At 34.7% G+C, this 13854-nt stretch overlaps 1 protein-coding gene across 1 annotated transcript in view; it reads left to right on the top strand.

Annotated features, from left to right (window-relative positions):
* LOC107511567 (coiled-coil domain-containing protein 7-like) overlaps window positions 1-13854 on the top strand; it is a 256029-nt gene that overhangs the window by 128784 nt on the left and 113391 nt on the right. The window contains exon 21 of the mRNA XM_036226605.1: window positions 1817-1924. Coding sequence (XP_036082498.1) covers window positions 1817-1924 — 108 coding nt within the window. The remainder of the gene's footprint in view (window positions 1-1816; window positions 1925-13854) is intronic.

Below are 13854 nucleotides of genomic sequence, written 5' to 3'. Positions count from 1 at the left end.
TGTACTGTATTCTTTTTATCCAATCATCTGTCTGTGAACATTTAGATTGTTTCCACTTCTTGGCTATTGTTTTATGGCCGGCATTGTTTCTGTTGAGAAGTCCATTAGTATTCTACCTTGTATGTGACATGTTGCTTTTCTCTTATTGCTTTTAAGCTTTTCTCTTTGACTTTTGACAGATTGATAATAATGTGTTTCAGTGTAGATCTTATTGGTTCTTCATAGTTGGAGTTCATCTAGCGTGTTGAATTTATAAATCAATTTCTTTTTTTAAAAAAATTTGGAAAGTTTTTGTCATTATTTCTTTAAATAAACTTTGTGCTCCTTTTTTTTCTCTATCTTTTCTTCTGGGGGGTTCATAATGGGTCCACTTGATATTTTCTCATAAGTCTTTATGCTCTCTTCACTTTTTTAAATTTGTTTTGCCCTGCAAACTCAATGATTTCAAATGCCCTGTTTTTTTCTTCCTCATCAAGTCTGTTGTTAAGCCCTCTAGTGAATTTTTCAATTCAATTATATTGCTCAGCTCCAGAATTTTTTTAAAAAATAATTTCTATAACTATTGATATCCTAATTTTCATCGTGCGTCATTTTTAAAAAAATTTTATTTAGTTGTCTGTGTTCTCTTTTAGTTCACTAAGAATCTTTAAGACAGAAACTTGTGGGGTATTCTAAAGCTTTATTTTGTTTCTTTGGGGGCATGTTTTCTTATTTTTTTATTTTTTGTATGCTTTGTCATATTTTGTTGAGATTTGGGAATTTGAAAACATAGTCACCTTTCTCAGTCTTTACAAATTGTCTGTGTGCAGGGGAATACCTTGACTAATCACCATGGCATTAGAGGTTCTGATACTTCTCAAACCTTCCTGGGGGATGTGTCTTCTCTGAGTTTGTGCGTGCTCTTTTACTCCAGTATATATGGTTGCATTTAACTGCTAATTTTCTTAAGAGGTTCCTAAGGAAATGTCAGGATTTCCTTTTCAGGAGCTTTTGTTTTTGTTTTCTGTATTATTCCTCTGCCTGTAATCTCTTGCTCTCCTATTATTTGCAGAACTGCATAATCCCTGCTGTTCTAATGTGCTATGATGCTTTCCTTTGGTCTCAGCAGCCTCCAACCTAGGATCCAATTATGCAGTTATTCTCATTAGCATTTCAAGTCAGGCAAGACAGAGAGCAGTCACTCAGGCAGCTCCTAAACATGCCAGAAATTAGCTGAAAGCTCCACTTTTTTCATTCTGAGGGCATAGCGAGCTAAAAATTGAAAGTGTTCCTTGTAATTCTGGCATACTGTGACAGGGAGAAGCTGGGGCTAAGGTGGACAAAATGCCGTAACCTTTCCCACACTTTTTGGTGCAGTTTTTTCTTGGTAAAAAAATTGCTTGGGTGATATAGCTTTTTAATTGGTTCTTAGAGTTCTCAAAAAGGTATTTTGGTCTGTATATTGTCATTAACTCAGTGTCACCATGGGAGAACAAGGGCCTGCAGCTTCCCAGTCCTCCATTTTGCTATTGTCTTATTCTAGGATTAAGTTTTAACTTAAGTATAAAAATCCTAGGAAAAATAGAGAATAATATAAAGTACATTTGATGCCTAGAATTACTGATAAAATAATGAGACAGTTTCAACATGTATCCATTATAACTCCTCTATTTTATATTATATCTGGTATTGCAGTAATTTACCTGTAACTTTATAAAAATGAGAAGAAATTCTTTTGTATACTGGTTATAAATTTGAAATGAGTTGAACAGTAAGTGAAACAATTTTCACAATCTCTTTTTTCAATTTATTTGACTAAATGATTCTTTTTATGTAGCTCAGGATGATGTAACAGATGAAAAGCTTATGCTTGAGGTTCAAGACTCAATATCAAAAACACAAATGCAAGTGAAGAAACAAAAAACACCTAAAGAAGAACACAATAGTAAGTATAATAATTATAGATAACTTTAATTTGTTTTAATTAAACTCAGTAGAAGATATTATTTTCATTGGTTCATAAATATGCATTAAATTTAGATTTTATGGAACATTTATTGTTCCTTTGACCCTAGTTATAAATATCCTAAGATAATTAGAGAACAAAAGTCAAAGTATGCATAACTTTCATTTGTATTTTGAATTGTAATATTTCTTTACAGCACAGGTGATACACTCAAAGACCGAGGACCAATTACAGGCCAATAATTTTCTCATGAAAGATTTATACTTTTTAGTAGACTCTGTCAGACACCCCAGTGGGTGTCTCTGACCTGTGATAGTAGCCTTTAGCCACAGACTTTAATGTGATAAACAGAGGTGTTGCTGAGAATTGTATCTCAAAGAGCAAATAGGCCTGAGAGGCCTGCTAGAGAGCCTCAAATATAGTCTTTTGATTGTGGCCCCACTGAAAGGAGTGGCCTTCAAGACAACTTAATAGATGTGTGCTCGAGAACCTACATGAAGAATATGAGATTGCAAATAGCCAAATAGTTACACCAATAGCTGGGACTCATTTTCATTTGCTGAAGCATAATGGTCAGTGGTCATGAGCCTAGCTTGGCAGTCTTCTTCTCTGGAATGAGCCATCGTACCCCTTATAGATAGATCATTAACAGGAATTTTAATTAGGTACTGGGTGCCTTGTCTGTAAAAATGGTTCAGTCATGTTGCACCAATATACCAAAGGCTTGGAAATGAAATTCTCCTGCACATGCCCATTGAACTCTGACTTTAGCATAAGTCCTCACATCTCCACTGGGTACATGGGGCCAAGCCTAATCCAGTCTTGTTGATTTTTGAGAGCCATAAAAGTTGGTGGAGAACTCTGATTCATCTTGCCTAAATAAAACTTCGTGGCCTTTGATTGACACCTGCTTATTTTACCCTTCCCTCAGCCTCCGGTAACAACCATTCTACTCTCTGCTTCTATGAGTTTGACTATTTTAGATTACTTATATATATCGGATTATGTAGTATTTGAATTCCCATGTTTGGCTCTATTTTACTTAGCCTAATGTCCTCTGGGTGCATCCATGTAGTTACAAATGACAGGATTTTCTTTTAAAGGCTAAATAATATTTTGTTGTTTGTAAATACCACATTTTCTTTGTCCATTTATCTGTTAATGGACATTTATGTTGCTTCCATGTTATGGTCATTGTGAATAAGCTGCAATGAACATAGGAAGGCAGATAGGTTTTTGAGATTTGATTTCAACTCATGTGGAAACATATCCAGAAGTGGGATTGCTGGATCATATGGTAATTGTTATTAATTTTTTGAGGAAGATTCATACAGTTTTCCATAGCAGTTGCCCAATTTACATTTCCATAAAAAGCATACAAAAGTTTCTTTTTTGAAAAATTTTTTTTTTATGGTGACATTAGTTAATTAAATCCAGTAAGATTCGGGGGTATAATTCAACAGTAAGGTGTATATGTGTGTGTGTATGTATATACATACACACATATACATATATACATATATAATATATACATATATAATACACACACACACACACACACACACACATTGCATTGCGCGTTCACCACCCATAGTTAGATTTCTTTCTGTCAGCACATATTTGACCTCTTTTTTACCCCATCTACCTATCCTCTCACCTCTCTCTACCACCTTCTGGTAACCACTAGTCTATAGTCCATGTCCATGAGTCTTTGTTTGGCCTGTTCATTGTTGCATCTAGGTTTATATCCCACATATAAGTGATATGTGGTTTTCAACTTTTTCTATCTGGCTTATTTTGCTTAGCATGATTATCTCAAGGTCCATCCATGTTGTTGCAAATGGCAATATTTCATCCCCTCTCATGACTGAATAATATTCCATTGTATATATGTACTACAGCTTCTTTATACAATCATCTATTGTAGGACACTTCAGTTGCTTCCATGTCCTGGACACTGTGAATAATGCTGCTATGAACATCGGTGTGCAAATATCTTTTCAGATATGGGTTTTCAAGTCTTTGAGGTAAATACCCAGTGGAGGGATTGCTGGATCATATGGTAGATTAGTTTGTTTGTTTGTTTGTTTTTTGAGAAACCTCCATACTGTTTTCCATAGTGGCTATACCAATTTACAGTCTCACCATCAGTGTATGAGGGATCCTTTTTCTCTGCATCCTCTTCAACATTTGTTGTAACTTGTCCTGTTGATAACAGCTACTTTAACAGGTGTGAAGTGGTATCTTATTGTGGTTTTGATTTGCATTTCCTTCATAGCTAGTGATGTTGAGCATCTTTTCATAATTGTTGGCCATTTATATGTTGTCTTGGGAGAGGTGTCTTTTCAGGTCCTCTACCCATTTTTTAATTGGATCATTTGTTTTTTTGTTGTTATTGAGTTGTATGAGTTCTTTGTATTTTTTGGATATTAGGCTCTTATTGGAGGTGTTACTTGCAAATATATTTTCCCATTTGAATGGTTGTCTCTTTACTTCGTTGATGATTTCTTTTGCTTTGCAGAATCTTTTTAGTTTAATGTAGTCCCATTCACTTATTTTTGCTTTTACTTCCCTTGCATTTGAGATCAAATTTATAAAATCCTCTTTAAGTCCAAGTTCCATGAGTTTAGTTTCTGTGTTTTCTTCTACATACTTTGTTGTTTTAGGTCTTATTTTCAGGTCCTTGTTTCATTTTGAGTTAATTTTGGTGTGTGGAGATAAACAACAGTGTAGTTTAATTCTTTTGCAGGTGGCCTTCCAGTTTTCCCAGCACCATTTTTTGAAGAGGCTTTCCTTCCTCCACTGTATGGTTTTGGCTTTTTCGATGAATATTATTTGCCCATATACACATAGGTTTACTTATGGACTGTTGATTCTGTTCCACTGGTTCGTGTTCCTGTTTTTCCGCCAATACCATGCCATTTCAATTATTGCCACTTTGGAGTATAATTTGAAGTTTGGCAGAGTGATGCCTCCAGCCTTGTTCTTTTTTCTCAGAATGGCTTTGGCAAGTTGAGGTCTTTTGTGCTTCCATACAAATCTGATGATTTTTTTGTTCTATTTCTTTAAAAAATGCCAATGGGATTTTGATAGGGATTGCATTAAATTTATATAATGCTTTAAGTAATGAGGTCATTTCAACTATGTTGATCTTCCAATCCAAGAACATGAAATATCTTTCCATTTCTTTGTATCTTCTTTGATTTATTTTAATAGGGTCTTATAGTTTTCATCATATAGGTTCTTCACATATTTCATTAGGTTTATTCCTAAGTACTTTTTTGTCCTTTTTTTCATTTTGTTTTAGATGAGCTGACCCCTTTCAGTATTTCCTGTAGTATAGGCCTTGTAGTGGAGAATTCCCTCAATTTTTGTATGTCTGGAAAAGTCTTTATTTCTCCTTCATATTGAAGGAAGAGCTTTGCTGGATACATTATTCCTGGATGGTAGTTCCTTTCATTTAATAGTTTGATTATTTTATTCTACTCCGTTCTGGCTTGTAAGGTTTGTGCTGAGAAGTCTGACTATAATATAATAGGTTTTCCTTTAAAAATTAAAATCTTCTTTTCCTTGGCTGCCCTGAGCATTCTTTCTATGTCATTAATTTTTGATAACTTTAATATGTGTTAGAGAAGACCTTTTTTGGGTCGAGATAATTGGGTGTTCTGTTAACTTCTTGAATTTGAACTTCTTATTAACTATTTTCGGAAAATGCTTTCTAATCACTGCTCCTTTCCCTCCCCTTCAAGAATTCCCATTATTCTTATGTTTCCTCTTGTGATGGTATCCGCTAGTTCTTGTTCTAGTTCTTTCCTTATTTTTCATTTTTTGGTTTTTCTCTTCTTCCTTCTGATTTATTTCTAGATTTCTATCTTTGATATCACTGATCCTTTCCTCCCTTTGGTCAACTCTATTTCCCAAGCTTTCTATTTCATTTTTCAACTCATGCAGTGCGTTCTTCATCTCCAGAAGTTCTATTTGGTTCTTTTTGAGGGGTTCAGTCTCCTTTCTTTGCTAATCCTGAAATTGTTGCTTTGAGTTATTTTGGATCTCACCAAGTTTTTTCAGAAGTACCATCCTGAATTCTTTTTCATTTAAGTCACATATTTCTATGTCTGTAAGCTTATTTTCTGGAGATTTTTCTCTTTCTTTCTGAGAGGCCTTGTCACCTTGGTTGTTCATGGTGTTTAATGGACTATTTCTCTGCCTAGGCATTAATGGAAGTGTATTCTGCTTTTTTTTTTCCTCCCAGAAAGATTTATTACATAAAAATCTTTCTTTAGGATGTTGCAAAGGTGTATTTCTTTTGATATCCAGTAGGTGATGTCTAAGCCTCCACATCCCTGCTTTATATAAAGTCTTAATAATACCTTTTTTTTTTTAAAAAAAAATAGATATTCAATCACACTCACTACCCAACTTATAGTCCCTGTCAATGTTAGCAACAGTTTCAGTAGCATTTGCTCAGATTCTCCTGGGCCTCCGTAGTGTTTGGTCTTGGAGGATATGGGGTGGTGGGTCCCTCTAAATTAAGGTATGGGTGCTGAGGCTCGGCCTCACCTTTTGCAACCACAGCTGGTGGTAATCAACTGTTGCTTTTCTGCCATCCCCACTTCTCTGTTTTCTGCCCTAATCCCTGGTCACTACCACTGTGGGTAGCTCACAGCTCTCTCAGGCAGGGCAGTTCAGGGAATGCATAGCATGTTCTCCCCTTCTTCCTTCCTGAAGGGAGCTCCGGCTGGGACAGGAAGCTTCTTTGTTTCTCCCAGTGTACGGTCTGACTGCTGTGGTTCTGACCTGTGGTAGCTTTTGTTTCCAGTTTTCTCACTCAGATATGCTTGTGTGCAGGTTGGATGTTTTTTGTTCAGTTTTATATGTTCAGCTTTTTGTTCTTTCAGGGGAAGAGATCTGGGGACATCTCTCACTCTGCCATGTTTCTGACATTACCAAGAGTTTCCTTTTTTTCCCATATCTTTACCAATACTTATCGCTCGCTTTTTTCATTATTATTATTAAAGCCTACCTAACAGACGTAAGGTGATATCTCATTGTAGTTTTGATTTATATTTTTCTGATGATCGGTAATATTGAACACCTTTTTGTTCTTTTTTATAAATCTTTTTAAATTAAATTTGTTGAGGTGACATTGGTTAATAAAATTATTTAGGTTTCAAGTATACAATTCAATAATACATCACATGCATATTGCATTGTGTCTTCATCATCCAAAGTCAAATTTCCTTCTATCCTCATATATTTGACCCTCTTTAACCTTATCTACCTCCTTCTTTCCCCCTTTCCCTCTGCTAACCACTAAATTGTTGTCTGTATCTATAAGTTTTTGTTTGTTTCTCATGTTCATTTTTTTTTTAGCTTTATGTCTCCCATACAAGTAAAATTATATGGTTCTCATTTTTTTCTGTCTGATTTATTTTGCTTAGCATGATAATCTCAAGATCTATCCTTGTTGTTGCAAATGGCAGTATTTCATCTTTTCTTATGGCTAAGTAATATTCCATTGTATGTGTGTACCACATTTTCTTTATCCAATCATCTACAGAAGGAAATTTAGATTGTTTCCATGTCTTGGCCACCATGAATAATGCTGCTATGGAATTGGGGTCCATCTATCTTTACAGATAAATATTTTCATTTTTTGGAGGGTTAGATACCCAGAAGGGGGATTGCTAGGTCATATGGTAGTTGTATTCTTAATTTTTTGAGGAACCACTGTACTATTTTCCATAGTGGCTATACCAGTGTACATTCCCAGCAGTTTATGAGGGTTCCATTTTCTCTACAATCTCTCCAACATTTGTTATTACTTGTGTTGATGATGATAGCTATTCTAACATGTATGAGATGGTATCTCATTATTGTTTTTGATCTGTATTTCCCTAATTACTAGAGAAGTTGAGCATCTTTTCATATGTCTGTTGGCCATTCATATGTCTTTTTGGGAGAAATATCTATTCAGGTCCTCTGCCCATTTTTTAGTTCTATTGATTTTTGTTGTTGTTGTTTTTGAGTTATATAAGTTCTTTATATATTTTAGATATTAGCCCCTTATCAGAGGTATTGTTTCCAAATATCTTCTAATCAGTTGGTTGCCTTTTTTGTTTTGTCGATGGTTTCTTTTGCTGTGCTAAAGCTTTTTAGTTTGATATAGTTCAATTCATTAATTTTTTTCACTTACTGGTTAGTTATTTGTATATCTTCTATGTTTATTCCATTTCTTTACCCGTCTTTTAATAAGGTTATTATTTGTTTGTTTGTTTGTACTATTGAGTTGTAGGAATTCTTTATATATTTTGGATATTAGCTATCTATAAGATATATAATTTGCAAAGACTTTCTCCATTCTGTAGGTTGCCTTTTCCCTTTGTTGATTGTTTCCTTTGCTATGTGTAAGCTTTTAACTTTGTCAAAATCCATTTGTCTATTTGTGTTTTGTTGCCTGTGATTTTGTTGTCATACTGAAAATTGTTGCTAAGACCAATTATAAGAAGATTTTTCACTATGTTTCCTTTAAGAATTTTTATAGATTTAGATCTTTTAATCCATTTTGAGTTGATTTTGGGGTTTGGTGTAAGATAACAGTACGATTTCATTCTTTTGCATTGGGATATCTGGATTTTCCAATATCATTTATTAAAAAGACTATTCTTTCCCTATTGTGTATTCTTTGCTCCTTCATCATAAATTAATTGGCCATATATGCATAAGTTTATACCTGGCTCTCTATTTTAGTCCATTGATCTATGTGTCTGTTTTTATGTCAATACCACATTGTTTTGATTACTATAGCTTTGTAATATAGCTTTAAATCAGGAAGTGTGATGCTTCTAGCCTATTTTTTCTTTGTCAATATTTGTTTAGCCATTTGGGGTCTTTTGTGATTCCAGATAAATTTTGAGATTGTTTATTCTGTTTCTGTTTAAAAATGTCAATGGAAATTTGATAAGGATTGCATTGAATCTGTATATTGCTTTGGGTAGTATAGACAGTTTAACCATATTAATTCTTTCAATTCATAAGCATGGAATATCTTTCCATTATTCTTGTCTTTTTAACTTTCTTGCAACAATATCTTATAGTTTCAATGTATGCATGTTTTATCTCCGTGGTAAAATTTATTCTTAGTTTTTTTTTCTCTTTTTCATGTAATTATAAATGGGATTGTTTTCTTTCATAGTTTGTCCTTCTGATAGTTTGTTTTAGCGTATATAAATGTAATTGATTTTTGTTTGTTTATTTTGTATCCAGCAGAGTTACTAAATTTATATATTAGTTTTAACAATTTTTTGGTGGAATCTTTAAGGTTTTTTAATATTAAGTCATATTATCTGCGAATACAGACAGTTTTGCTGCCTCCTTTCCAATTTGGATGCCTTGTATTTTTATTATTACCTAATTGCTCTAAGACTTTCCAATACTATATTGAAGGAAAGGGATAAGATTGGGCATTTTTGTTACTGATTTTAGAGGAAAAGCTTTTAAATTTTCACTTCAGAGTATGATGTTAGGTGTAGGTCTTTCATATATGGCCGTTATTGTTGAGGTAAATCTTTCTACACTGAATTTATTGAGAGTTTTTATCATAAAAAGGCATTGAATTTTTTCACATTGTTTTTCTGTAACTTAAGATGATCATGTGATTTTCATTCTTTCCTCTGTAATGTAGTGTATCATATTGATTTCTACATGTTGAGGCATCTTTGCATTCATGGGATAAAGCCCACCTGGTTATGATGTACAGTCTTTTGAATGTGCTGTTGAATTTTGTTTGCTAGTAGTTTGATGGGAATTTTTGCATCTATGTTTATCAGGAATATTGGTCTATTTTCTTTTCTTGTAGTATCTTTGGCTTTTGTATCAGGGTAATGCTGGCCTCATAAAGTGAATTTAGAAGTTGCTATTGGTGAATGTTTGTGTCTCCTATAATTTATGTTTTGAATCATAATGCCCAATGTCATGAAATTAGGAGTGGGGCTTTGGGGAAATGCTTAGATCATGAAGGTGAAGGCTTCATGAATAGATTTCATGTTCTTATAAAAGACACCCCATAGTTATTCATCACCTCTGCTGTCATATGAAGAAACAGCAAGAAGTGGCCAGCTATGAATTGGAAAGGAGACCTCACCAAAATGTAACCCTTGCTACCTCTTTGACCTTGGACTTCCCAGCTTCCTGAAATAAATGTATGTTGTTTATAAGCTACCTATTTTGTGGAATTTTGTTGTATTAGCTTGAAGAGACTAAGATATGTGTTCTTTAAAAAAAAATAAATACTTTATGTATTAATTTATGGAAGAGTTTGAGAAGGGTTGATATCAGTTCTTCAAATTTTGGAAAAATTCACCTATGAATCATTTTGTTTTGGGCTTTTCTTTGTTGTGTGGCTTTGATTATTGTTTCAGTCTCTTTATTTGTTATTGATCATTCAAATTTTTTATTCCTTATAGATTCAGTCTTGTTATGTTGTATGTGTCTAGGAATTCATTCCTTTCTTCTAGGTTGCCCAATTTGTTGTTATTTAATTGTTTATAATATTTCATTAAAATTTTTAAAAAATTTGTGACATCAGTAGTAACATGTCTTTTTCATTTGTAATTTTATTTATTTTAGTCTTCTCTCTTTTTAAATCTAGCTATTGCTTGGCAATTTTTGTTTCTCTTTTCAAAAAACCAACTCTTAGTTTTGTTTATTTTTTCTATTGTTTTTCTATTTTATTTATTTTTGCCCTAACTTTTATTATTTCCCTCCTTCTGCTAACTCGGAGCTAAGTTTCTTTTTCTCTTTCTAGTTCCTTGAAGTGTGAAGTAAGTTTTTAAATTAGAGATATTTCTTTTTTTGCTGCTGACAGACAATCTACCCATGCCAATTTCTTCATGTTCTTTCTGAGGTGGGATAGAAGTGAACTTCTCAGACAGCACCCTGAAAGGCTTTGAAAGCCTAATACTTCCCTTTTTTTTTCTTCCATGGGAGAAATTGTGGGTACGAGTATCTCTCTCAGCACTAAGCTGTCCTGGCTTGGCAAAGGGCTTACATGGGTAAAGTGAAACTGTTCTTATCCATTTTAATGTGGCTGGTCTATGATATTGGGCTCCATCAGGGTGCTGGAACCTCTAAGTTGGACTTGGGAGCTCTCATAAATGTATTTTGTCTATAGATAGTTGATAAATCAGTGTTTCCATGATTTTAGGACTGGGATCTCCTAGTCTGTCATCCTTCTGATGTCACTCCCTAAATCATTTTAAATTAAATTCATCACATTTTTTTTCTTTGGTTCATAAATCAGTATTTGAGCATATTTTTGTAAGCAGTTTTACTCTCAACTTAGCATGTGAATACCCTAAGATAAGTAGGGAACAAAAGCCAAAGTATTCATATCTTTTGGTTGGTAGTTATAGTCATAAGAGTATTTCACGACCATAGGTCATCAAGACCATAAACAGCCCATAATAGTCTCTTAAAGGAATTTTAACTTTCATCTGACTCTAGAAGATTATGGCACCAAAAGTGTAATGGACACCTCTGGCAGTACTCTTCTGCAATAAGTTTCAAACACCAAACTGAGAAATTGCTGAGATCTGTAACCCAAACACAAATGTGGACCAGAGAGGCCAAAAGGATGGACAGTGAGAAGCCTGTTGGAAGGCTCCAGGGCAACCTATTGTTAAGTTCAACTAAAAGGTAGAAACCTTTTCGGTGTCTGGATAGATGAATGCCTTCAAGATAACCACATGGTGAATGTTGAAGCACTAATAGCTGAAAAATCCCACCAGTTATTGAGCCTCCTTTGTGTTTGTTGGGACTTAGAATAACTAAAGCTTGGCAATTGTCTCCTATGGAATGAGACATACTGCCCCTTTGCTATTTACTACCAGAGATTTCACTTGGGAACTGGGTCCTTGTACTTACTCTGTATTAATGACCCAGCCTCGTTGTCACATGTGAGTCCACGTGTTCTCTCTTTGTTAGGTAATGACCTTGTCCAGTCTCAATGCAGGATATCATTAATATATGGCTACTGCTCCATGTAGGAGTGGGACTTTTTTCAGGTCATTGCATTATGCAAAGATATTAAAGGTGTATTACAACCCATTACACATATGGCAAACTGATCCTGATTATTTATGTGGACAGCGATGCTAAAAGGGACATTCACAATGTTAGTTCCCTCATACCTATTCCCCTAAGCTTGAGCATTAGCCCCGATGGCAGTCACAATATCAAGTGACACCAGTGTTTCAGGGTAGCAAGACTGTAGTGAGCCTCTTGTAATCAGTTGAGTCATCATGCACCTGAAGCCTAATCCACTTGCCAAATGGGGCTACTGAATGGGGAAAGCAGTCTCATGAAGAATTTCTGCCTCAGTAACTCAGCAATGAGGAATCTATCTCTTGTTCTCCTCCCGGTAGTTGCTTTAGTAGTCAAAGGCATTATGCACTAGTAATCTGTTAAGTTCAGATTTCTTTACATGGGGCCATTGAAAATGTTCTCAATTGCATGATTTCCTGTCATGGCTTAGGGATGAAGATAGGGGGTTAGGAATACACACACAGACACTGCATATATTACCAACAACATAGTAGTAGAGGTCATAGTAATGGAGTTTTCTAGTAGTTTGAAGGGTCTGAGTAAGGGTCTTCTTGGCGGCTGTCTCAAACTCAGCACCAGAGTATTATCTGTTTTCCTCTAATCTTGGTCCAAAAGGCCCAAGAAATGCAATTCTTCCTCACCTCTCCATTTATTTTTAAAGTTGAGAGGCTGGATAAAATTAAGGGGATGTTCTCTGATTTATCTCGAGATTCACTAGGAGGATTGGAGGGAATAGTACTTATATTAGTCCTATCACTCATCACGACGTGGACTCTAGTGGGGCTCTATGTTGGATATTATCCAGTCACAAGTATCTGATGGAGAGCCTATCAGTCTCCTTGAAACCCATTGTTTTGTAGCAAGACCCCTTATATGATTTTTTGGAGAGACCATAACCAGATGATCCTGGAGTAAGTACTCAATTACCGTTTCTACATCACTCTGACTGCTAGTGAAAAGTTGGTGTCTTGCCAGTAGCTGCTTTTTCTTTGCTTGGAAAATTTTCAGTTAAGATCTGGATTGTGCCATAAATCAATTGACATCACCTTATAAGGAGGTTTAATTGATAACCAATGAGAGTGGCAAGAATGAATTTAGATCTGAATCTGTTAAAGAATATCATCATTTATTATTCTCAGTCCTCATTGTTGAACCAGGGACTATCCAGTGGCTGCAGAGAACCTTGCAGTGCAGTCCACAAAAATTGTTCAGTGGCCTGAATTCACCATGAGTGGACCAAATCAATCTAAGACCAAAATAAAAGACATTCTGAATGAGGGGGTTTGTAGTGACACACATCACAGTGCTACTGTCCCTAGCTAAGTTTAATAAGATTACATTTTTTTACGGTAGAGGCAAACTATCTAAACCTCTATGGTTTTTTTGTTTTGTTTTGTTTTGTTTGGTTTGGTTTGGTCTCTGGCAAAGAAACCTTGAGGGTTCTACATATTTTTTCATTAAACGTGAGAAAAATTTACTGCCTCATAATTCTAGGAACATGCTTAGATTTAACAACAGTCATTGTGTACAATTTCATGTCCAGGGTCTATACAACTTTCAGTGATCAACTACTTTGTTTTCTTGTTTATCTTTCCTGTGTTCTTTTGCTAAAGATAAGTATCTATTTTTTTATTTTCTATTCTGTTTTTCTCCTAAGAGATAGCATAATTGATATCTTTTATTTCTGTTTCCCCTCACCCTCCACTTAACCTTTCTCCTAGCAATCCCTCCAAGGTGGGTTATAGAGAACTATTTTTATTACTTTCAGAGTGTATGCACAATTTTTGTACCACATTATGTTCCAT

This window comes from Rousettus aegyptiacus, unplaced genomic scaffold, assembly GCF_014176215.1.
Source record: "Rousettus aegyptiacus isolate mRouAeg1 unplaced genomic scaffold, mRouAeg1.p scaffold_m13_p_10, whole genome shotgun sequence".
Classification (NCBI taxonomy): domain Eukaryota; kingdom Metazoa; phylum Chordata; class Mammalia; order Chiroptera; family Pteropodidae; genus Rousettus; species Rousettus aegyptiacus.
The sequence above is the reverse complement of the archived record's forward strand: the minus strand, read 5'-3'. Positions and strand labels throughout refer to the sequence as shown.